The sequence below is a fragment of the Nicotiana attenuata genome, unplaced genomic scaffold, assembly GCF_001879085.1.
Source record: "Nicotiana attenuata strain UT unplaced genomic scaffold, NIATTr2, whole genome shotgun sequence".
Lineage (NCBI taxonomy): Eukaryota > Viridiplantae > Streptophyta > Magnoliopsida > Solanales > Solanaceae > Nicotiana > Nicotiana attenuata.
The window spans coordinates 877,506-903,685 of NW_017670288.1; the positions used below are offsets into that span (position 1 = coordinate 877,506).

Genomic DNA, 26,180 nt, shown 5'->3' on the forward strand with positions numbered 1-26,180 from the left:
TCCAAAATGAGAATTCCCTCTCCAAATCAACTCCGAACTTTCCGGAATTCAATTCCGACCATGCGTACAAGTCATAATACCTGAAGTGAAGCTACTCAGGGCTTCAAATCACTGAACGACGCGCTAGAGCTCAAAACGACAGGTTGGATCGTTACAATTGCTTTCATTTTCATCATTCAACAAGCCATGATGATATTTCTTTTTACTTCCTTATTTAACATTTTGAATATCTACAACAATATCAAGCTTGTCATTAATAACCTACAATAATGAAAACAATATATTATTGTACAAACAAAATCAACACCAAAATAAATTGCCAAACTAGTTAAATACCTTAACAGAGGTTTTAACATGTTTCTTCATCTTTTTTCGAATAGCTTTCATATTTTTCTTCATCTTTATCTTAAAATTAACATGATCTGCACGTATGATGTCTTCAACTTTGGCAGATACCCTCTGAAAAGAAAAGAAAAATGGTAAGAATTTCAACATCATAACACAGAAACATTCTTATCGAGTGTAAACACAATTCAAGAAGGCTAGAATATAATTCTGTATAGTAAATTATTAGAACTGAAAAACATAATGAAATAAAATATTTTATACTTATCCAGTATAATTTACTGGACAACACAGCCTACAGATGGCAGTCTTCCAGTATAATATACTGGATGAAATGAACTAGAAGGTGTGAAACTCCAGAAATAAATACTAGGGTATAAAGAAGAAAAATAATCAAAAGGACATATTATAAAAAAAAAAGGACAAATAATCATTCAACAAATTAATCACAAATAAAACAAAATTATAGTCTAAACAGAACTCATCCAGTATAACATACTGGACAACAAGCTTACACACGGCAGACTTCCTGTAAAATATACTGGAATCAAACAAAACTCAACTATAATATAATAATCATCCAGTATAACTTACTGGAAGACAAACATTCAAAGGACAGACTTCCAATCTAATATACTGGACAAAATTTTATTACTAAACTCTATAAACAAAAAACATAACCAAAAACCACACAGTATAAAAAACTGGGAAACAAGCCTTCAGAAAATAGATTTCCTGTATAATATAAGCCTTCAGAACATACTAGACAACAAGCTTAAAGACAGTAGACTTCCATTAAAAGATACTGAAATCAAACAAAACTCAAGTATTATATACTGGATCAAAGAGCATATAAAAAAAATACAAATTATCACTCAAAAAAAGTAATGACAAATAAAACAAAATTCTAGTCTAAACAAAACTCATCCAGTATAACATACTAGAGAAAAAGCTTACACACGGTAGGCGTCCCGTACTATATCATAAAATCATCTAGTATAACATACTGGAAGACAATCATTTACAGGACAGACTTCTAGTATAATATACTACACAAAATTTATTACTAAACTTGATAAATTTACTCATAGAGTATATTAGGCGTATCCAGTATAAACTAATCAAGTATATTATACTATAGAAGTATACTGTATGATATATTAAACTCATAAAGTATATTAAATTGATTGAGTTTTATAATTATCCAGTCATTATACTGCTCTAGTAAATTATACTAATTAAGTATATTCCACCCCCAGTAGAAAAAGCTGGAAAATAATACTTCTGAGAAACAATTCCAAGAATAATATACAGCAAACATAATTTTAAATGCAAGTTATTAGAACAAAAATCTAGTATACGATAGTAGAAATTAAAGAAAAGCAAGACTAAATAAAATCGGAGAAACAACTACTTACATGACAATGTCGCTAACATTAACTTTTGATGAAGGTTGGAGAAGATATGATTGATTCACCTTGAAAACCTTAAAGTTCTATTAAATAAACAGAAAGATAAACAATTAGATTAAAACAAAATATATGAGCACAAGTATATATTAAAAATTCACATACTATTAGCTTACACTTGCTTTATGTAACGACCCGACTGGTCGTTTTGAACAATTGCATCTGGTTCGGCAGTTTGAGCTCAAGAGCAGCTTCACATTATGTATATCGACTTATGTGCAGGGTTGGATTCAGTTTTCGGATGAATCGGAGTCGAATTGGAAAGAAGGAATATAGTGCTGGAAGCTTAAGCGGAGAGAAATTGATCGAAATTTTGACTTTTGGGTAAACGGCTCCAGAATGAGTTTTTGGATGATGTCAGTAGCTTCGTATGGTGATTTTGGACTTGGGTGTGTGTTCGGATTTGGGTTTGGAGGCCCGTAGGGTAATTTGAGGCATTTTGGTGAAAGTTGGAAAAGTTGAAGTTTGGAAAATGGAGAGGTTTGACTCATAGTTGACTTTTATATTATCGAGGTCGGAATGCGATTTCGAAAGTTGAAACAGCTCCGTTATGTCATTTGGGACTTGCCTGCAAAATTTGGTGTCGTTTGGAGTTGATTTGATATGGTTCGGATGCTTCGTTGCAATTCTAGTGGTTCTTGAAGTTCATAGTGATTTTCGTGCGTTGGGCATCTAATTCGTGGTCTTAGCGATGTTTGAAGTGATTTGAAAGAGGGGCTAAGTTCATATGATGTTATGGGATGTGTTGGTACATTTGGTTGAGGTTCCGGGGGTCTCGGATGAGTTTCGGGGTGAGTTTTGAGCGAGTTCGGACATTTCGGCACTCGGAAGTTGTTACGGATCGTGGGAGGACCGCGGTCAGCAGTGATATTTTGCTGCAACAGTGGAATTTTTGCGGTAGCAGAAAATGGTCCGCGGTCCGCGGTGAGGAAGAATCTGCAGGTGCACTGGTCTGACTTCGGAAGCCTATATCTTTTGATCTACAAGGAATTTTGAGATGATTCAAAAATGAAAGTTGTAGCCCTTCGTGTCTAGTTTCCAGGAAGGTAAAGAAATCACAATTTGGATATCCTTAGAGAAAGTTATGGCCAAAATACAAAAGCATGTCACTGCAGTCAACATTCTCCGCAGTAGCGGTGGATTTACTGCGGTCAGCGGTGGTTTTTTTTGCGGTCAGCAGTGATGAAAATCTGGGAGGTACACTATAAATACGAGGTTTAGGGTTTTATTTCATATTTTGATCTAGAAAGCTCGGATCTTGGCGATTTTTCAAAGGTTTTTCAAGAAATTCATCAGGGTAAGTGATTCTAACTCGGATTTGGCTAGAATACATGAATCTATCATTGAATTCATCATTTGATTCGTGATTTGGGATGGAATTTGGGAAAAATTATGAAATCTTTCAAAAATGTAAAATGATGATTTGAAGGACCAAATGGTATCGGAATTGGATAATTTTTGTATGGGTGAACTCGTATCAGAATGGGTATTCGATTTTTATAAATTTTGTCGGGTTCCGTGGTGCGAGCCCGGGGAGTTAACTTTTTGCAAATTGTATAAGAATCATAGTTTTGTTAATTGGAATTATTTTCTCTTGCATTGTTAGATGTATTCAAGTCGTTTTTGGCTAGATTGAGCCGAGCATTGATGAATTGAAAAAGGAAAAGCTAAATTGAGTATTAAATTGGCCGGATTGAGGTAAGTATCTTGCCTAACCTTGTGTGGGGGAATTCCCCTTAGGATTTTAGTCTTCTATGTTAATTGTAGTCCATGAATGCGAGGTGACGAGTGCGTGCTCAGACTTATTTGTGGAAAATTTGCCTAAAGGGTTCTTTGGTCCTTATGTTCATTATGTGGAAAGTATCCCGTTATGGTTGGGTTTCCTAATTGCTTAAATTGCCTCTATATTCTCCATATGATGTTATTAGCTTTCCTCTAATTCGTACGTGTTACTTGACCCTTAATTGCCTTAATTGAAGTGATTGTCTTCCTTATTGTTTTGATACTTCTTGAGTATGAGTTTCCTTTATGACTTCGTGTAAACATGCTACATGTCCAATTGTTGTGGTTACCGGTGTAGTTATCGCGTTCTTATTATGTCTGGTTGTTTTGTTGAGGTTATCGTGTTTCTTGGTTTTTCCGTGATCCTTATTATGTACTATTCTTGTTTAAATTGACGATTATTCATGTCGAATAAGACTTGTGACATTCTCTTGGAAATTGTCCATTGTTGAGTATTGACTCGAGTTGAGATCTATATTGCGAAGCTAACTGTTGAAACAAGATTGGTTATTGTTGATTCCCTTGCCGGGATGTTATTGTTTCTATTGTTAATTCCCTTGCCGGAATATTATTGTTTCTATTGTGATGTTGTCGATTCCCTTGCCAAATTGCTTGTGATTGTTGCTTGGGTGAGGAAGAGTGTAAAGCACGAAGGGTGATGCCGTGCATGATATTGTGAGAAAGAGTTAAAGCACGAAGGGTGATGCCGTGCACATTTCTATTTATGCACATTGTGAGGAAGAGTGATAAAGCACGAAGGGTGATGCCGTGCCGCACGATGTACCATTCCGTGCCTTTATATGAGTGATAATGCACGAAGGATCATTCTGTGCCATGATTATGTGAGGTAAAAGCACGAAAGGTGATGCCGTGCCAATTATATTGATTCTTATGGTGAGGACGAGAGTAAAAGCACGAAGGGTGATGCTGTGCACTTGTCCTTGATTTTCCTGATTCTTGCTGATAATTGAGTTATGGTGTTCTTTACGTTTATTCTATTGTGATGTTATTGATTCCCTTCCCCAAATTACTTGTGATTGTTGCTTGGGTGAGGAAGAGTGTAAAGCACGAAGGGTGATGACGTGCACGAATTTGTGAGAGAGTGTTAAAGCACGAAGAGTGATGACGTGCATGTTACTTGTGAGAGAGTGTTAAAGCACGAAGGGTGATGCCGTGCACTTTCTGTTTGCTATGATTATTTGTTGTTACCAATTCAAGTGTTTTAACTATTCAGATTCATTTACTGATGCGATCCTTTGTGATGGAACCCCATAGTGTTTTAAATACTTCGCTGTATTTATATGTATATTTTAATACTTCAAATTTCAATAATTATTTCATTTTTAATTCAATTAGTTACTCAATTAAATTCCCTTGTACCGTCTGAGGTTGTATTTTACCTTTAAAAAAAAAATTTCTACTAAGTTAATTTATTAAATCCCTTGTTAAAGGTAATAATTCATTCGGTGTTGTATTTTAATTGAAAATAATATTTTCTTTATTCAAATAATTTCTAAAAACAACTTCATCTTTTCTTGTTGAGTTCCTAATTTGGTTTAGAAGCTGTACTCTACTTCATATTATGTAAATGAGACTCCGTGAATATCTTAATTGCATTGGTTATGGACCCTATGTACTGAGTAACATAAGAACGTTGTTGTGCAAAGGGAGATAGAAATATGTGGGCACAAGGTGCCGGGTGTGCTAATGTTTGGTAATTGAGGTATGATATGAGACATCGAGTTTGAGATGCCTGGAATTGTGCACCGGAAATGATATGATTTATTGAGCTGACATCACCTTCCTTGTTTGAGTACATTTTTACTTGTTTGTGTTCCGGCTATGTTGGTGTTAATTTATTTGGTTATCTTTCGTTTCCATCTGTGTTTCCTTTTATTGTTTCTAGTGATTGTAGCTTGTTCTTTCCCTACTGTTGATATTACTTTGTCATCGTTAGGTTGATAGTTTATTATCTTATCCTGTTCAATTTATTTGACCAGTAGGTGTCTGGACTGTTACTCGTCACTACCCCACCGAGGTTAGTCTTGATACTTACTGGGCACCGTCGTGGTGTGCTCATACTACACTTCTGTACATTTTTGTGTACAGATCCAGGTATTTGATCGGTAGTAGCTCTGCGGGTCGTTGCAGTGGAGGCTCAAGGTAAACTTGCTACAGCGTTCGCAGGCCTCGGAGTCACCTTCATTTGTACTTATTTCCATTCGTTCCTGTTGTTTCGGAACAGTGTTATATTTATTTGGTATAACTAATCTTAGAAAGGCTTGTGACTTGTACCACCGGTTTTGGGAATTGTAATTTGTTCAGAGTAATTTAATTTAAAGTTATTAAATATCAATAAAATTTCAGTTAATGTTAGGCTTACCTAGTTTAGATACTAGGTGCCATCACGACTCTTTCGGAGGGATTTTGGGTCGTGACACTTTAGTAAAGAGATCATTGCAAAGTGTGTCATATTTTGGATATCCAATGTTGCGGTAAGACAACATCCTAATTGGCCCCCGATCCTCATATTTTGAAAATTGACGGAAATCATTAAACACTTTCATTATCCATACATTAAACAAAAATGGGAATCCAAGCGCCATATAAGATGCGATCCTACCAATTGGTTTCTTTTTCACTGACTCACTTGTTAGAAGATGAGACAAATTATAAATAAGCTCATCAAAACAGAAACTGCCCCATGGAAAAGAAGCACAAAGTTCTGCATCGTCTATGATTTTCATAGAACGATCACTTATATTTCTACTATGATCTTTATCCAAAAGAACAGCTTCTAATAGATAAATCTCAGCAAGCTTTAATGCATCTTCATCGCAGACCTCGACATCAACACATACATCATCTGCTGCACCAGCACGGAGTCGAGAACGCTTTTGCATAAATTTATACAAATTATCTACCTTCAAACCCTTTTTCACATCAGAGAAATACCATTCCTTCAAACGGTTCACTCTATACCCGGTAATATTATGGAAATCATCTTCTGTAAATGCTACGTCGTTCCCAAAAACTTTAAAAACCATTTTGCTTTTATCCTTGTAAAAAACTTGAGAAAGCAACATACAATGAGTCAACTTCCCAGAGTGACCCACTTCATTCAACTCTAAAAACTTCCCAAATACACCGTTCTTTAATTGATCCATTTGAGTTCCGCACAAAAAGGACGAAAATTAACCATAATATACAGAGACTAGAAAAATATTTGAAAAACTTATAAAAACAAATTACACAACGATTACAACATTACAACATAAAACTAATAACAGAGTGACCAGATTATCAGAAATAAGACAAACTAATGAACAGAGAAAAAATCGTAAAAGTTAAAATACCACAAATATTTAAACCCTAACGGTACGGAAATCAAACTTAAACCTAACGAAACAACAATAACAGCGAAAATTCAGACACATTATTGTAAAAGCAACACTCACCCAGATAATTTTGAAGAAAATTGGACCAAACCCAGACAAGATTCGAAGAAAAGTGCTTCATTAAAGCGAAATCCGTACATTGCTGTAAAAACAAAGAGAAGGCGATAAAAAGTAACTAAACAGTATGTTAAAAAGTTCAAGGGCAATTATGTCATTTATCAATATATTTTAAGTTAAAATGACTAGAAATCGATAACATTACCGATGGTGGCTATTTTTCGATAGCCAACCGTAAAAATGGCTACGCCATGCCATTTTCATATTTCCCGATTTATATCTACGAAAAGGAACAAGAACGTTATAGTGGCTGCTTATGTATGAGAAAAATCTCAAGGAAGATACTTTACATGTGATAATGGAGTCTGTCAATGGGCGATCAGCGGTGGCGTTATTTGATAGGTAACGGAGGCATTTGAACACCGAACCTCTGATTGCTGCAACTCTACTTGGTAATCCATTTTGGGTGAATTACTGATGAATTCTATTTTGGTTTAGACTACATTCAGTTGCTGCTCTGCTGGTCCACTTTTACATCTTGTACTTGGTATTCCTTGCCTACTAATACTAATGAATTTATCACCTTTTACCTGTAAGATAGGCACCATACAGTAGAGCATAGTGATCAACCCATATATTTGTAAACTTGCACTAAAATGACACACGGCAAAAAAACTACTGTATTCTAAGTATTATCCAACCATACCAAAGCAACTTCAGTCTATCGTACTCCGCGAGTTGCTAATTTTCTCACAAATTCTACACTATCCTTATTTTCTCCCCAGGGTATACATAATATCATGCCTCTTGCAGAATGAAGCTTCAAGAAAGGCTTGTACAAATTGGTTTCCTTATTTAGCAAAAAATGGAATTAAGCAAAATAATGTTAAATGAAATAATAATGTCTAATCCATATCTTTTGACAAACAATTGGACAAGTATTTGTATGTAAGGCCAAAAAATAAAAAAATACACACAGGTATATCGATCTTATATATATTACAGTGAGAAGTTCTACCCTGAGAAGACTTGCTGCTACCTGCAGCCTTTCAATAGGTAGGAGGAAGGACTTGAAAAGCTGTTGTTGCTCGTGCAAAAATTTTCAGTTTCCTTTCCCTTTCCAGGCGATCCGCATTCACTGAAATCAAGAGTACGCCTCTCACTCTGCAAATGAACAGATAATAGGAAAGTTATAAATTTCAGTTACATAACTCTCTTGACTAGGAATTTACAGAAGAGCAGCTTCCTATTTTTTATGCTTCAGGTCCACTTAGGCTAAGAAACTTTGAACATGTTATATTAAGAAAGACCAGGAAACTACAAGAAAGCTGTTACTCTAATCCAAATGCCTCATTTTCATTTTATATGGCGGTGATTGACTAGACACGAAGTTTAAGAAAGAAAGAGACTTGACACATACTGAAAGTACCCTTAGAGCTGTAGTCTAAAACTTGCCATGACATTTTTAAAGTCAAATTTTTTTCAAATATAGAAAGGTGTCATCCTTTTGGTACAATGAAAAAGGAAATAGTGTCATGTAAAGTGGAAAAAAGAGGGTATATTATTATTTCTACTCGAATAACAGTATTTGCCTTCAATTTCATTTTTACGGAGTTTTTTTTAAATAAAAACTGATGAGGAAAGAGATGTTAAATTTACTATATCTGAAAACACGTAATGAATTAGAATAGGATATTAAAAGTTTGTCGTTACTGCGCACAACAATGGGATTGGACATACCATAACATTTGCGGACAAAAGAGAGTGATTTTCATCTGCTTTCTGGTTTTTGGAGTTCCTCCCCCGTAGGATCGACTCTGGAGTTTCACCTCCCAAGACCTCCTGGGCGTCTGCAAATGCCCCTGCAGTCTGCTCACTCAATTGCTTCATTAATCCAATAGCATCATAGCTTCTGTCACCTGGGCTCATAAACAGCGCAAGATCCTACAAAGTTTCAAAGTACTTAAGTGTGAGCATGGAATTTCAACATATTAAAAGAGCAAACATAAAGATATTAGTCACACAATAGAACATATAATGTAATTTACTAAATCCTGCTTACCTCAAAATTAAGTTCATTATCAAGTCTTGGGCTTGACAGAAAAGAGTTGATGAACCATGGAGATTTCCAAGCTGAAGGAGATTCAATACTCCTTTTATAAGGTGTTTCTCCAGATCTGATAAGAATAGGGTCAATGGCAATTAAATTTGCAGGCCCAGAAATGAAACGTGGAAAGGATGAAGAGAAAACAAAGGAGAAAGCATAGGGTAAAATGCTTCAACGGTCTTACATGCTTACAGTCTCAGCGCCAACTCCATTTCCTGAAGTTTCAGCTGAGTTGTCCAAGGCTGTTTGTGCTGGAGCAGATTGCATTGATGTACTGATGACAAAACTACTTCCTTCTTTCTTTCCACGTATACGAGGAGAGCAAATAACAGAAAAACATGAAGTCTCAAATGAAGATGAAACAGAACCTTGATTTGATGCAGCTTCGAGTCGTCTAGCATACTGATTTCCTAGAGCTTTACTGCTGAGATTTGTAGTTCTACCAGACTTGGCTCCAAAACGATCAGGAGAGAAGAACAGGTCACTGGCATTCAGTTCAACCAGAACTCCAGAAGGTTGTTTTATCTGAAACAAGCAGAGCATAAAAGTTATATCCAATTAAAGGATTCTCTTTCTAAGAATTTGATCGGGTCTTACGAACATATCCGAATAAACATACGGTTGTCATAACCATATTAAAACTGTTGATGAATTTAAGCATCAACCGAAAATTAGATTGACTATAAACAAGATGTTACAGTATCTTGCAACAAGACTATAAGACTACAGCACCAGCACGACAGTCAGGATGCTTGAACAGAAAGGAAGGAATTCTCAACATAGAGCTCCAGTTTTTTGGTTGTATAAATTTTTCATTAAATTATTTTCGGATATTCATAATCGATTGGTAATGCTAAATACTGACACCACCACCATTCTCAGAAAACACAGAGTGGTGCCAAAGGAAAAAAATATGACTCAACTCACCTTTCCAATTGCACTATTGGCTCCACCCTTTGTGCCCTTCCTTGTTCCTTTCTCTTTATAGTGAACTTCACCTCCATCTAACTGTCTCTCGCTGGAAAGTCCATTACGTACCTTGTCATCCTCCTTACTTCCATCTTCAGTTGGATTTATGTTTTCTTTATCTTCAGATGAAGCTTGAAGTTCCAACGTCTGATCTGTAGTTAGAGAAGACTTTGTTGCTTTTTCATTTGCAGCCTCGTCAAACATAACATCTAGTCGAGAAAAATCCTTAGACAGATCAGAGAATGATTCTTGACGGAGATCACTTCCAAGCTTCTTTTCACATCTCCTTTCTGACAAAGGTGACACCAAATCACGGTGTCGCTTCTTTAATATGGAAGGCGTGCTGGTGAAAGTTTTGGCAGCACTTCTCAGGACGGCATCTGGACTTCCATCTCTAGATGGTGAATCCCACAGCCTAAATGGAGTAAGACAGTTCACAGAAGTCATCATCAACTGGCGGATGCCAAGAGGGCTGTACTCTTGCTGTGCATCTGCACCAGATTGTATAAGATCACAACTGAAAAATGGAATGTCCAAGCTCGGAAAACGAGGAGGCTCATAGTATAAGGCTCCTCCATCCTTCTGCTCTTCTGGTACGCTCGAATTTTCGTTCACCAATTGACATGTTTGAATAGTATTTGAAGGAGTTGAGCGAAAATCATTGACAGAAACTAGCTGTAGAGAATCTTTAGTTTGATCCAGTTGCTCTTCCAGGAGAGGATCGTCCATTATGTTGTCACAAGGAGTACCAGATTCAAAGGGATATAGAAAACCATCAGAGTTACTTGTGTGGGACTCCTGTGCTGGGTTTCCCTGCGATAGATTATGAAACTGATTTGCGGCAGTACCAAACATGAGTGAGCTTTGCTCTGAAGAAAACTGTGAAGGAATAGAAAATGGTTGACCGGATGAAGTTCCCATAACATGTGAACAGAGAGGGTTGCAGCAATTCTCTATAGACATATTTCCACCTTCAGAGATCTGATAGTTCGATGATTGGCAAATCAAAGAATCTGCAGTTTCATCAGCACCGTTCATACCAGTTTCAGAGGGAATGTATTGTGGAATTCCTGCCTCAGGGTATACCATCCCGCAACCCTCCACAGAGGTAAACATCTCATTGGGCTTATCTAAACCCACAACCATGCTTCCGACATTAGTCGTTTCATACTTCACTGCATTTTGCTGTGGAAAGGTAACCATTTCGTGATTCCCATTACTAGTTAAACACTGCATGAAGAGCCCTGAAGAATCCTGCATCAACTCCAGCGGAGAAATATTAGGTATGTCATCTGGATTAAACTGCCATTCTTTTCCCATGGATGCTGCCCAGTCATGTGAGAAGTTATGCTCCAGGAGCTTGGATTCGTCAAGTTCACTAGGCACTTCTGCCATTGAAAAGGTAATATCTTCAAAGGCTGGGGTATAGTATTCAGAGCATGGTGCTGAACTGGAGCTTGGGTCCTTCCTATAATTTGAATCCTCCAGCAACTTACCCTCCTCTCTTGTATGTACAAATGTGTTGCCCATGTCACTTGTAGACTGGGAACAGCCTGCAAGATTTGACCCTTGACTACATTCTGAAGCGTCCTCCATTTCGGTTCCTTCTTTACGAACACTGTCATCTTCACTACTCTGTTGCAACTTCGTCGAAGAAGGGATTGATTGGTTCTGACGGTTGACATTAGGCAGAGCAGGGAACTGTGCAAGTAAACCTGATGCCAAATACGAGTCCAATTTCTTTTTGACAGAACTATTCCAGTGATTTTTTATTGCATTATCTGTCCTGAAAATTGTAGCAAAGTCTTTACATGTCATATAGAATAGTGTAGGAATGCTCAGTGATGACAACTTAAAAAGAAAATGGAACCAAAACAATCTCTTGTTCTATAAAAGAGAGTGGCCAACAGCTTGAAAGTACCTTCCAGGCAAATACTTCGTTAACTCTGCCCATTTATTCCCGTAAATTTGGTGGGCACGAATCAGAGTCAACTCCTCCTCCTGCGTCCAAGCTTCCTTGTTTATTCCAGGATTCAGATGATTGTGCCACCTGTAAAGATCACTCTTAAGAGTTATTATAGCAAATTCACTAATATAAGTGAAAAAAATTTAGAGCTTCATATTGGATAATAAAAAGAAAAATACAGAACAAAAAAGTTATTCAATGACTATACAACTCTCTTTAATTTAATAGAGATATTATTCATTAAAATTCAAATAATATTATTGAGAACAATAGGATAAAATTTAAAATAAAAAACATTTCAAGAGTAATAAAATATAGTTATTCTATTATATTACAAAAAGAAAGTAGTAGACAAAAATATTAAACAAAATAATTTGCTAATAAAAATTTCTATTAACAATGTAAAAATACTAAATATTGGATAAGTAATAATAAAGAAAAATATAGAACATAAAAGTTATTCAATGACTATACAAGTCTCTTTAATTTAATAGAGAATTTATTCATTAAAATTCAGATAATATTATTGAGAAAATTAGACTAAAATTTATAATAAAAATATATTTCAAGAGTATTAAAATATATATCTTCTATTGTATTAATAAAAAAAAAGTAATAGACAAAAATATTAAATAAAGTAATATGCTAATAAAAGTTTCTATTAGCAATTATATTAAATATTGGATAATATAATAAAGAAAATACATACAAAAAAGTTATTCGATGACTATATAAGTCCCTTTAATTTAATAGAGATTTTGTTCATTAAAATTCAGATAATATTATTGACAACAACAGAATAAAATTTTAAAAAAAAAATCAAGATTAATACTATATATATCTTCTCTTATATTACAAAAAGAAAGCGAGCAGAGAAAAATATTAAACAAAGTAATATGCTAATAAAAAATTCTATTAACAAAGTAAAAATACTAAACATTGGATAATAGAATAAAGAAAAATATAGTCCCTTTAATTTAATAGAGATTTTATTATTAGGTATCATATTGACAAATAAGTCTGCAATTGAATTTATTAAAGCAATATGATCTAATTTGTTCAAACAAGCCCGATCACAGTATAATTTAATTAATATTTCTGCATATCGCGAGCGGGTATGACTATTAGTATTCTTCTATGGAAAGAACAAGATGCATCTTATCATGCCATTGACATACGTATCTATAATTTTATGGAGACTTGTCAAATAAGTTGATGAATAGCATCTAGCAGTTAGTGAAAATGGTTTGGGTGGGAAAACAGCAATCAAGTTGGTTAAGAAAAACGTTCGTTGCGAGATGGCTGCATACGGGGGCATCTTAGGAGTTTCTCATTAAACTGAATTAAACAAGTTAGGAAGAATTAGGAAGTTGAAATCCCACAAGCTGCCTCAGACAAACTCTCGTACTCACAGCAGAAATTTGGAGAAAAATGACACTAAACAAAGTGAAAAAAGAAGAGCAATACATATACCATTTAGGAAACAAAAGAACCAACTACTTGCTTACCTTTCTCGACATTGTTTTCCAATACGTCCCGGCAAATGTTGAGCGATGGTGGACCACTTTTTGGGGCCATATTTCTTAACTAATTCAACTATTACTTCATCCTCCTGCAAGTAAGTCAAAAAGTAAAATAGTTGATAGCAATATAAAGGACATGGATGCCGAGTGTTCCAGAATAATCACATTTTATGCAAGCATATGAACTTACCTCTTTAGACCATGGACCTTTGACAAGTTCAGGATTAAGAACTTTCTGCCACCGGTGCAAGCATTGTACATCAGTCCGGTCTTTAAAACATTCCGCTGCATGGAGTAAATTTCTCAGATCAGTACATCATCTTCATGTCCTTAATGCTGAAGTAGCAGTAAGCTGATTTTATGTCAAATAGTTTCTGCTATAACGACTGGGTGTGTCATAAAACTTCAAATGCAGTTGGGAGTTGTAAGTTAACCAATTCAAACATAGCATATCATTTCTACAGAAAATGATAGTGAGAAAGGTTTTTTTGTTCGACAAATTGGGAAGACCAACTCATTTAACTAGAACATCTCTAACTCAGTTCAATCAATTTATTCATTAACTGAGCCAGGAGATATGTGACTACCAGCTGCTTCCTCTTGTCAAATATGGATACTATGATAGAAAATATGAGCAGAACAAGTAGGGAAAAGTGACCAATTGAACATTTGATGCAGAAGACAATGGCAGCGAATCTCTGAGCTATCAGGTTAGAGTTGCTCCAAACCGACAAGGTTTACTTCAACTAAGTACTACTATTAAGATGTGCATAAAGAATGTGTACGTAGTGTCAAATGGAGAACAATCTGGAAGCATGAGTTTACTGTTGCTTTAAAACCTGTTATGAGAAAACTGGCATTGCGGAGAAACTTCATGGAAGAAAAAGTGAAAAGAGGGGCATTTGTTTTGTACTGACCCAGGACCAAAGAGAAGAGAGATGTTTTCTTAATTTTATGCTGTGGGATAGAGAAGTAAAATAACCGTAAAACAAATTAAAAAGCGAACACTCTATTTCACTCTTGGAATATGAAAAGTTTTCTCTTTAAAAGCTTCCTTGAGTAGATTCCTGCGATGAATCCGAAAGAACTCCACAAATATAAACACACCATATCCTATTCCTGAAAAGAAAACAGCCTCCAAAGATGACCTCAAGGTCTTATTCTTGAGCTATGATCAACTTCCAACTCTTTCAACTCAAAGTAAATGTTGATTTCTGCAGGTTTGACCAAAATGAGAAGGAACCAAAGTGAACCAAGAGGATGCTTTTGGCCAGCATTTCTCAGAGACTTGTACGTTAATTTACTTAGTCCATCTTGAAATGTCCCCTAATTGTGTCTTACACATCGAACAGCAGCCCTAGTTTGGACCTTTATTCGTGAACTACGTTTGACTTTTTCTTTTAACGCAAAGTATATGTTGACACTAAGCATAAATGTAAATAAGGTCTTTCATCCTGAAATTATGGTTTAGCACATTATAGCAGGTCAAAACAAGGGGGAGCATTGGTGCAGACTGCAGACATCATTGAAAGGGCTTGAATGTAAGCTAATTAGAGAAACAGTTCTGCTCTTATGACCAAAACCTAGAAGAACTGGCAGTTTACCGAGGCTGATAAATAACTTTTATTTCCTGCGGCCGTAAAGTGACCCTCATTCAGAAAAACTCACGCTATTGTAGCAGGTCAATATCACGCTATTGTTGACACTAAGCATAAATGTAAATAAGGTCTTTCATCCTGAAATTATGGTTTAGCACATTATAGCAGGTCAAAACAAGGGGGAGCATTGGTGCAGACTGCAGACATCATTGAAAGGGCTTGAATGTAAGCTAATTAGAGAAACAGTTCTGCTCGTATGACCAAAACCTAGAAGAACTGGCAGTTTACCGAGGCTGATAAATAACTTTTATTTCCTGCGGCCGTAAAGTGACCACTCATTCAGAAAAATTCACGCTATTGTAAAAACAACACATCAGCTTTCTGACTGTTTAACTCAAGTAATCCACTTAGAAATTCCATATTTTCGTTAATCCACCTTCAGAGGCAGTCCTGTTAAAGTGGAAGAGAGATGGCGTTTGCCTAAAGCATCATATGTTAAAGGTGAAAGATCAGCAGTGTGCCCCATGAGGCCATGAATGTCAGGCACATTACGCTGTTAAATAACAGGATGATGCAGTACTTTACCTATTTTTTTCCAGTTTTTTCCCTTAAAACGTTGGACAGCTTTGCGTAGGATCTCGTCCTGAAAGAGAAAAGGATTTGTGTTGTTAAGACTATATAAAACAAAAGGTTGAAATCTATACTGAAATTGGTTACACTACACCACATGTAAATATGTAGAAAACGAAAATCGAAACCTAGGGATTTCAGAAGGAACCTTAGAAGTCAAGAACTAATGCATATAAAACTTCAACTAAGATGTCCAATCAATAGGCATCTACCACATAGGACACTTCAAGTGTTCTTTCTACATAGTGACTTCTCAATCAAATTAAATCCTTACTATCATGTAGATTCAAATTGAGTACCGTTGAATGTATAGATCATGAGAAATTAGCAATAGGAACCAGATATTTTTGGGCTATAATTATACAAGTTAAGGAGGCTATCTGCTGCTGCTAGGTAGGAAAATGGACAAAAACAGCCAGGCCCATATGTTTCACTATGCCTGCCAGCATATGAAAGAACAAGAGAAGTTTTGAGAGCTCAGCAGCTACAACGCACACACGCAAGTTTGTATGTCTATTTTTATGGACAAACTGAAAGATGTAGACAATGTAGATAATCCTTTTGAGTTCCTACATGCTATAGTAACTATACAGAAACTGTACAAACACTCTCCTTCTTTGTATCACACGCTGTACAAATCAGCATTTTCTTATCGCTATATCGATGAAGTTATGTTACTTATCAAAAACAGATATTCCTGGGCTTTATGTGGAAACAGTTCCCTGAAAGAGTTACCGTACAAATTCAGATTCTTTTATGAATATAAAAGAAATACCATAAACCTATTTTGAAGTTTCAAAATATGTAGCAGCTAGCAGTCATCACTAATGTCCTCTTAGCATAATGTTCTACTACCCAAAAGCATGGACAGCTCAATCAACTATGCTGCAATGCAAATGAGTTGGGATCAGTGATATGAATTCTATCTCTATGTATATATTCTTCCCTATGAGGATTCATCAAAATTTGATTATTGTAACTCCCCCCTCTTTTATTTGTACCAGGGACCTATGCCTCATAGGCATGGACAAGAACTTTTAATTAGGTTCAACCATTTTTGACCATATTCATATTGTTATAGTGCTTGTGACAGTTTCCATCCTAGGAACGTATTATCACCCTCTCCCAAAAGAGGAAAAGGAAATATACTAAGGAAAAAGAACAAAAAGGAAAAGCACATGCATTAAAAAAAGAACAAAAAGGAAATATAGTAAGGAAAAAGAACAAAAAGGAAAAGCACATGCATTAAAAAAAGTAACTATCCATTGCTTACCAAAATGAAAGGAAATAAACAAAAGAATAGCTTGAATGCAAGAAATTTCGACTTTTTTTCGATGGAGGAAGTGCCCACTTACTTCTTCAGTAGTCCACTGCCCCTTTGTCGAACGTCTCGTAGGACCACTAGTTCTCCTGTTAATATTAGCACCAGATGAGGGAGTAGTTCAATATTCGACACGCTATTCGAGTGAGATTTATTGAGAATTACCCATGCAAAGGCCGAACTCTTTGGAGACTACTGCTAGTGCCATCTGAAGGAGTGCTTATTCTATCACTTTCCATGGTTGTTTGACACAAAGGCAAATCTGCATAACCCACCACCCAAAGGTTGATAATTCTCTCCAGAATGTCTTCTCCAATTCATTATATGCCACCCTAAGCTGTTGGATCTCCTACCTGCATAACAAAATGCATGGCTCATATTAGGGCAAAAACAACAACATCGTGGTTGCTAAAAAGCATGAGATAACTATTAAAGAAATAATAACCATTCAAAGAGGCCTCGACTGCCTCATTTATCATTATGCCACATCTGCTCTTTCATGAACAAACCAGAAGTCCCAGTTTCAGCAATTAAGTATGTTTCATGCTAATTCTTATAGTTTTGGAAGTAAACTAGCTTTTAACTTTATGTTGTTCAAATTGTGCAATGTCCTAATTGTATGTAGTTCTAAAGAATCCATTTCACATGAAGTTTATTTGATTGAGAAGCAAGAAATTCGAACAAACAGAAAGAAAATCCAGCATATGAATTCCTACTGAATCGATGAAAGGATAGAAAACGTCCACCCTTCTCACATAACATTCAAGTATTCTAAGCCATGTGGGGTCAATGAATGTTATACAATCAACTTATCCCTTTGGGTGTCATGATCAGAAAGAAGAGAATATAGCATACAATTTAATGTGAAATGACAAGTTTTAATAAACTAGGTTGTAAACATTGAACTGAATTTAAAACTTTGCTGTCAACTCATTAATCTTCATTCTTTTTGTCTTTCTTTGAGGCCTAAATTAATATTGAGATTTAATTCGTAGCCCCTTTCAATTTTCTTCTCTTGATTAATAAATTTCAAAAATCACCTATGCACAAATACTAAAACAAAGTAAAGCCGCGGCTCTCTAAATAACTATAGTCAGCTTCCTTCAAACTGAAAAAGTGAAAGCCAAAATCTATAAAATCTACATTATCATCAACGCCACAAATCATAAATTGAGGGTTCAGTAAGAATTAAACACACAAATTTAGGTAAAGAATATACACTAAACAAAATCAGCAAAATCAACAGTCAAGAAAGATCAAGAATAAGAAATTACTAAAATGATCCAACAAAAAGAATCTGATCAAACTCATTGGTTTCCTTATTAATCCAGGTGTAATTTTTAAAATAAAAATGAAATTAGGGTTCAAAGATACAACTTTTCACAAAATCAAGATTCAAACTTTATGATACCCAAACACCCAAGAAATCATTAACTAACAAATCAATCAAACCCCAAAAAATATAATTAAAGAAAACCAATTAACCATCAAAATTTTAAAGGAAAAAAAAAGATACTAGTAAAAAAGTCACTTACCGAACTCAGCTTCAAAAAATCCAATAAAACCAATGGAGTAATAAAAACAAAACACATTTGCAGATCCCAAATACAAAAAGGACAAAAATTCAGAGATAACTTGTAGGATCTGCAAATGCACTGTCTAAAATTTATAGAGAGAAAGTCTAGTCTAGAGAGAGAAAGAGAAGTGGGTGTGTTGTGTTGTTTGAAGAAAATAATGAGAAAAACGGTCTCTTAGGAAATTCAAATGTTAAGGGAGGGCGGAGTATAGGGTTTTTAAGGTTTCAAAAACATATTTGGGACTGGTCAACGGTGGATGATTTGTATGTAAAGTAATCTCAGCCGTCCGATTGGTTTTATTTTTGGTACGTTTTCAAATTTTGTCAATGTTAACGGGCAAGTTTTTACCTGCTACCTGCTTTTGCTATTTCTTCTCTTTTTCAATTTTAAAAAGCAGGCAAAGGCAACTCTTTTTTTCTTTTTCTTTTTCAAGGAGGCTAGATTTAGTAAAAAAATAAAAATACTTCCAAGAAATGCCAATTTATAAGATTCTCCCTCTCCCTCCCATTTTACATGATATTGTTTGACTGCACATATAAAAAAAATCGGATAAGTAAATTCTTTAATTTCACAAACACTGCGCATAAAGTTTGATAAAGAATAAAATTAGTGGTTACAAATCATAACATATGAAGTTTAAAATTAAATTATATCTAACAAAAATGTATCATTTTTTTTAAAATACATTTACCTTGATCTCAAAGTTTTACTTCTCCAACATTTTAAAATTTAATGTTTTTCTAAATCTTTTCTAATCGCTAGAAGCCGTAGCATACACGATGTGTGTATATGGTCATTAAATTACTTAACTTTAATATTATGATTTAAACTGCTACAACTTTAAAGTGGATTAATTGTATAATTTAAATTTAAAAAAACTAAGCAAACGAAAAGAATTACTAGAAGATAGTATAGTATGGTAGAAAATAGTCCCGCAGAATTGGATGGTTTAAATATAACTAATTTTAAAGAAAGACGAGGGATCGAGCTAATTACAATCAAATTTTTCTATAATAGCATCGTTTGTTTCGATATTTTTTGCGTTTATAGTGAATAATTGTTATACATTTATAAAAATATTTGACGTATAAATGTTTTTTGGTCGTTCTAGGCAAAAATTATCCAAAAATTAATTATTTTAATTTTTGAGTAACATATAAAAGATAAAAAAAGTTATTCAAATTTAGAATATCAAAATATATGCATATTTTACTAATTAAATATTAAAAAATCTAATACATTATTGAAATATCCATAACTAAACATACACAGATTTAAAATCTAAAATGCACATTCTAAAGCTACTAAGAAGTTAAATTCTTTCAACATTGGTGGAAGATATCTGTATTTAGCTTGTTTCGTAAATTTCAGTCTCTTACTAGCGATATAACGCTGGAATTAGCAAAGATTTGTGTCTAAACTTTCAGCAAAAAGTATCGCTCTTGTATGGTCGAAATCTGATGAAGGGGCGACAGAAGGATCAAGAAAGCAAAAGGAGTAGTTAAGAGGCTCTACGGCGGCGAATACCTCGGCCACGGCCGTGCACTTAAAAGGCCTGTATGGCGAAGTAAATGATACGGCGCCTCAGAGGGTTAATCTAAAGTATGGTCGAAAGACTGAGGTACCCTGGTTAAGAACCGTTGGGTAAATGAAAATACCTGGTATAAATACTATATGGGAGAATCGGAAAAGAGGGGCTGGAAGATCTCAGAAATCATCATTCATAACAAGGAGAAACCAAAAGGCCTACTGGGTAAAGGGCGGAGAGTCTAGAACCATGCGTTCATTTGTAATCATTATTGTTACATAAACAAAGAGAAGTTCGGTTTACGAATCGGTGAACTCCTTTCTTTTATTCCTTTACTTTACTTTATATTATGAATTGATGTCGTTGAGTATGTTACTCCATTGTATACCAAAGGTGTCAAACGTGCTCATAATCGATTCTTGAGTCCAACCATTCGGTTTCTTTTGCTCATCATTTTCTGATCTAGAGTTAATTATTTTTGGCTAGAATTTATCATTCTTCTTATTATTTATATTAGTTTACCAAAAGATTTGAAAAATATTTTCGTCGAACAATTTGGCGCCGTCTGTGGGGATTTTCTAGCCAAAGCCTTAGTTCCCTCTAGATCCAAACATGGTCTTATCTCTATCTCCCATTCGGTGAAGTTTCACCCTTTCATTACGAATGTCGACTTGCGAAACCGGTCGGTAACCCCCCGAAACCGCCAAACCAACCAAGAATAAATCCTTACGCGAAACCGGAGTTATGCCTGGTTTACACACGAAAACTGTGCTGCGCCACAGCAGCAGCCCTGATGCATTGTGAACATGAACCATCATAGTGGGACTACGACTACGCATACCAGACGCGTCCGTAATCCCATTTCCAGGTTAGTACCCAACACCTCCTACATCCTGCGTATATCGCCTCCCCCTACTATATCAGACGATGCTTGTTGTGTAATTTACTTACTAAAATACTCCTCGTCTGTATGTTTGTGGTATGACTTACATTTCTGCCATCTTTGCGCGCCCGGGACTGAGACGAACTGGGACTCGAACTCGATACCCTAATGGGGGAAGTGAGTCATCCACCCACGAGATGCCAAAGCTCAACTAGTGATAAGGCTGAGCTCAAAGCCGAAGCCGACTTCAAGCCGGAAACTAGTACCAGAATACAGAACAAGGCTAGCTGCCCTGAGGCCCGATCCTAGTTCATTGCCGAATAAGGGAACTCCACAGGTCCAAAGAGCGCAGCCGTCGAGGGAAATGTGGCCAATCCCCCTCGTTCATTAGCTAAACAGCGGACCAAGGTAGCAGATTATTCCATGTACTTCTAACCCGCTATTCCTTCTTAAAAAAAGGAGAAGTGAAACAGAGAACAGGGACGTCCTCCCAAATACGCGAACGAAGGCTAGCCGACATACATGCTCTAAGTTCCTCCCTACGGCAAATGGCAAATCGGGAAAACCCTCCACACCATACCATACTATGAATAACAAACAAATGGCTCAGAACAAGCCAGCATCATTAAGAAACAATCTCCATAGCATGGGACTGGGCAGTGAACCCATGGAACGTACAGTCTCCCCAACACAGGCAGAACATGAACACGAAAAGCTTGCCTGTATGCTCGTCATGGCGATGCTACGCCAATTCAGCCGACTAAATACTATGAGTCAAGTTCGAACTTCGTTCAAATTAATCGAGCCCTAAGGTGCCTAGAAGTCCAAGCAATAAGTTCATCGCCCGTCCCGTCAATAGTCTCTCCAGGCCGGGCAATGAAGAGACTAGATAGACTGGGACTCACCCCGACGCATATATAAACTATGTAGCAACGCATGATATTCTCCATTGAAATCAAGATTAGATAAACTGGGACTCACCCCAACGCATGCATAAACGAAGCAGCAATGAGTAATATTCTCCAATAAAACCAAGGCAGTAGGCAACATTCTTACACCTCCACCGAGCCCGCACATCGCCAAGCAAAAGTAAAATTCGACCTCGTTCGAATCAACAAGCCAAAGTTTGACCTCGCTCGAACTACTAACGGGTTACAATTCGACCTCGCTCGAATTTATACCCTCATGGCCTCCGGCCATCGCCAAGAGAAAGTAAAATTCGACCTCGTTCGAATCAACAAGCCAAAGTTCGGCCTCGCTCGAACTACTAACGGGTTACAATTCGACCTCGCTCGAATTTATACCCTCACGGCCCCCGGCCATCGCCTAGCAAAAGTAAAATTTGACCTCGTTCGAATCAACAAGCCAAAGTTCGACCGCGCTCGAACTCATAACGGGTTACAACTCGACCTCGCTCGAATTTATACCCTTAGGGCCCCCGGCTATCGCCAAAGAGTAAAATTTGGCTTTTATTCAAGCTAATAAAGTTCGACCTCGCTCGAACTAAGAAAGTAAGGTTCGACCCCATTCGAACTAACGAGATGAGATCCGACCTCACTCGAATCAGTGAGCTAAATTCGACCTCATTCGAATTCCCAACTAAAAATCGGGGACTCATCACGGGAATATTTGAAGATCTTTTTCAAAAAGAATGAACGAGAAAGAAAGTCTGAGATATGCAACCAAAGGCAAACTAGCTATCTTATTCAGAAGATATATATACACAACAACGTCTTACAAAAGGCCAAAAGCGGGCCCCCGTAAAAAGAAAAACAAGCAACAATAAAAGAACAAAAAAAGGGCTAAGTACAAAAAGCAACAAAAACTTCACTCGGCCTCATCTCCACCACCGTCCTCGCCAGCGTTGTCATCAGAAGAAGAAAGCCCATCTTCAATCTCAACACCCCCACCGGCCTCCGGTGTCGCAGGGTCATAACCGCAGGCAAGACGAGCCTCGCGTGCCTTAACCCGAGCATCTTCAGAAACGGCCTCAGGAACGCTTCCCGCCGCCCACAAACCCTTATATATATATATATATATATTCCCGTTGGGCCTCAGCATGGACCCATATCTCGTACAAATGGTGGAGGACATCAAGAGAGTCAGATTCTTGAGGAGGGGCCTGAGCAAACAGATGCGCCTTCTCGGCCTCGAGAGCCACAACTTGGTCTCCTAGGCTTGAGGCACCCCACTCGAGCTCACTGATCCACTCCTCGAGTCGTGCCTCCCTCAGTGTGGACGTCGCCCTCTCGATTTCCCGCTCAGACCTGAGGATGCGGATAGTGTCTTCCAGCGTCGCTGCCCTCGCCAAAGCCGCCACTCGGGCTCCCTCGGCCCTCTCTAACTCGCCCACCTTCCTTTCTAGTTTATCCACCTTCTCCGTCCACTCTGCACTTAGATTAGCAACTCTAGTGGCATTCTACTCAAGCTCGGCTCACAAAGACAACACCTTCAACTGAAGATCCTCGCATTCTGCCGCAACCTCTTTGCCCACCTCGAGCTCCTCGTCTTTGGCTCTAAGCAGCCCCTCGAGCTCGTTACATTTACGGACAGACTGCACCAGATCCTCATCCTTCATCTCCAACTCCTCCTTGAGGGACTGAGTATTATTGCCCGCCTTAAGCTGTGCGTGCATCTCACGGCACCTGTTGCGATACCGGCGATACTTCATGGCCATTTTTAGAAAGACATCGGCCCGCGTCTCAGCCCGACGAGCACTCTCGATCTCCATCATGTAAGTCCGAGGAGAAAAAAATAAAAAAAAGGAAGAATCAGCGATTGGGCCAAAGAGCTGAAGCCCAAAACATTTCTTGCCCAAATCAGCCAAAACCCGCCCCAAAATCCAAGCCCAATACCCAGTCCAGGACCCCTCCCCCCCCCCCCCAACCAAAACGACCCCGTTTCATCCCTGATCATCACAGCCGTTGGATTTTGATAATCCAACGTCCCGGAACTCATCACCCCCCAACTATATAACTGTCCAAACGCCCCCCTCCCCCCCATACCCATCGAACCCCCCCTTTCCCCGTCTCATTTTCTCCAACCCAAACCCCAGAGACCAGCCGCCCTAAATTTCTCCGCTGCCTCCGCCGTTGACCACCCACCGGAAATCGCCTGACGACGGTTCCGATGCTCCAAACTCCCCCAAATTTGTACCATGCAACCCCGAGCCCATCCTCAACATCATTCCATCGTTAAATTCCCCAAAAACACCACCTAAATTCATCAATTTCAGATCTGAAATTCAACTCTAAAAACCCTAAATCAACCAAATAACCCCAAATCTTCACCCTACACTCCTCATACCCCCCTAATTACTAATCTACCGCTAGTTTCTTGTGAATCCCCACCCATTTTCCTTAATTTCAGATCTAAAGTTCAAAAAACCAATCCGTTCCTCACTCTAGTTTGTATGTTTCTAAGGCTCGATCTAACTCGAGACTTGCGTTAAGCAATTGTCCTTATTAAGAACAATTGACTAACGCTAGTCTTGGCTTGTTTCGAGGGTTGCCGTTTCCTGACCAAACCACTGATGCCTGGCCAAGTTCGTCACCTCCTTTGTTCGATTGGGTCATTTTAGCCACTGGCTCTGTCTAGGGGTGTGCATTCGATTTATCGATGCGATTTTGACCCTTATCGATAATTACTTATTGATTATCGATTTGTACATATGCTTATCGTTATCGTTTCAATAAGGTTTAGATTTTTTTGATTTCGATTTATCGATTTTTGGGGCTTATCGATTCGGTTATCGATTACACCAATAAGAAAATTTGCGAGATTCCACGGAAAGTATATCGCTATAAACACGCCTAACTAATATGGACCAAAAGAAGCTAAAATAAGACGAACACCGTTTATAACATAAAAATTGTGTCAACAAGCACATGCAACGAAACTAACGTAAGGGATCAAATGTATGCCACCAACACTCCAATGGTATAAAAAAATTAAAATACATCATCACGGCTAATTCTATTTTTCATTAATTTGAACTTCATTCCCTTGAGCTTTAAATATGATCATTCCTTAAATGTGGTAGATGAAATAATAGGGTTAGGGACTTAGGGTAAAGGAAAGGGTATTATAGAATAAGGGTAAAAAAAAGTTTAAAAAAATTAATTTTTTTTAGTATTTCTTATCGGTTTAACGATAAACCGATAACTGAAGAGGACAAAATCAAAATCGAAATCGATAACACGATAAGAAAAATTTCGAAATCGAAATCGATAAATCGATAAACCGATAACAAATAATCGATTCGATTTATCGATAAACCGATTCGAATGCACACCCCTAGCTTTGTCCGGTAAAACCAATACTCTTTCTTTGTTTTTCTTCTTCTTTCTTTTCTTTTTCTTGTTTTGTTTCGCTTCTGTTTTTGTTTCTCTTTTTTAGTGAATTTCTGATTATCTATTATACATAATGATCCTTAGCCATTTATTTGCCATTTAAATGAAGAGTGTTAGTTAGCCATAATCTTGGGTTATTAGGTTTTCGTTTTTTTCTTCTTTCTTGATTCTGCATATGTGGTCGGTAGTTTTAGGGACTGTTAATTAGTTTAATTTTGAAATCAGCATGTTTATTGTGGTAGTCTAGCTTTCCTTTGTTATTACGATTCCTTGACCTAATAATGTTAGTTTGTTCAATGGTTTCAATTCTTAGAAAATTGTTCATCATTGTTAGTTCTGGGCTCGTGTGAGTATTAGGTTGATTTATCTCTATTTCTATCTCATTACTAATTTGGTTCATGTTAAATGAATTTAGGATTAGTCTGAAGGTTTAATTGCATTTCTGATGTTATTTGATCCTGTTTTCCAATGTTGCCTGCTTTGTTCTTGTTTGCCATGATTTGCAAATCCTTAGAAACTTAGGAGGGGTTAATTGAACCATTGGAAACTTAGGGATTTAATTTGGGAAATAATAACAAGGTACTTTCACATAAATCCCTACAAGAAGTTTCTAGAATAGGAGGGCAGTTGTCCCTATTTGGTTAGCACAAATGTGATGAGCCAATAGGGGACAGC

General features: G+C 37.0%; 2 protein-coding genes across 3 annotated transcripts; both read right to left on the reverse strand.

The window, feature by feature from the left end:
- Positions 1-210: 210 nt before the first annotated feature.
- LOC109237275 lies at positions 211-6,763 on the reverse strand. The gene is made up of 3 exons (XM_019403565.1): positions 6,173-6,763; positions 337-459; positions 211-261 (listed from the first exon to the last, which is right to left on the reverse strand). The coding sequence occupies exons 1-3, from the start codon at positions 6,761-6,763 to the stop codon at positions 211-213; spliced, it is 765 nt and encodes a 254-aa protein (XP_019259110.1).
- A 389-nt stretch (positions 6,764-7,152) lies between these two features.
- On the reverse strand, positions 7,153-18,928 carry LOC109237279 (myb-related protein 3R-1-like). 2 transcript variants are annotated; one of them, XM_019403572.1, is made up of 13 exons: positions 18,701-18,928; positions 17,331-17,518; positions 17,200-17,254; positions 15,800-15,857; positions 13,807-13,901; positions 13,602-13,705; positions 12,049-12,177; positions 10,086-11,913; positions 9,343-9,683; positions 9,114-9,228; positions 8,792-8,995; positions 8,070-8,215; positions 7,153-7,641 (listed from the first exon to the last, which is right to left on the reverse strand). In XM_019403572.1, exons 2-12 carry the CDS (start codon positions 17,402-17,404, stop codon positions 8,087-8,089), a joined length of 3,132 nt encoding a protein of 1,043 aa, XP_019259117.1. In that variant the 5' UTR covers positions 17,405-17,518; positions 18,701-18,928; the 3' UTR covers positions 7,153-7,641; positions 8,070-8,086. The 2 variants fall into 2 exon arrangements, with proteins under 2 accessions (XP_019259117.1, XP_019259115.1); XM_019403570.1 differs by lacking the exon at positions 7,153-7,641 and having other exon boundaries at positions 7,923-8,215.
- Positions 18,929-26,180: the final 7,252 nt, after the last annotated feature.

Coding starts and splice junctions, on each gene's coding strand:
- LOC109237275 (XM_019403565.1), bottom strand. CDS start 6,763: ATGGATCAATTAAAGAACGGTGTATTTGGGAAGTTTTTAGAGTTGAAT. Junction 460..6,172: donor GATTCCCATTTTTGTTTAAT/GTATGGATAATG, acceptor TTTTCTTTTCAG/AGGGTATCTGCCAAAGTTGA. Junction 262..336: donor ATGTTAAAACCTCTGTTAAG/GTATTTAACTAG, acceptor TCATTATTGTAG/GTTATTAATGACAAGCTTGA.
- LOC109237279 (XM_019403572.1), bottom strand. CDS start 17,404: ATGGAAAGTGATAGAATAAGCACTCCTTCAGATGGCACTAGCAGTAGT. Junction 11,914..12,048: donor ACGAAGTATTTGCCTGGAAG/GTACTTTCAAGC, acceptor TACAATTTTCAG/GACAGATAATGCAATAAAAA. Junction 8,216..8,791: donor TTTTGTCCGCAAATGTTATG/GTATGTCCAATC, acceptor GTTCATTTGCAG/AGTGAGAGGCGTACTCTTGA.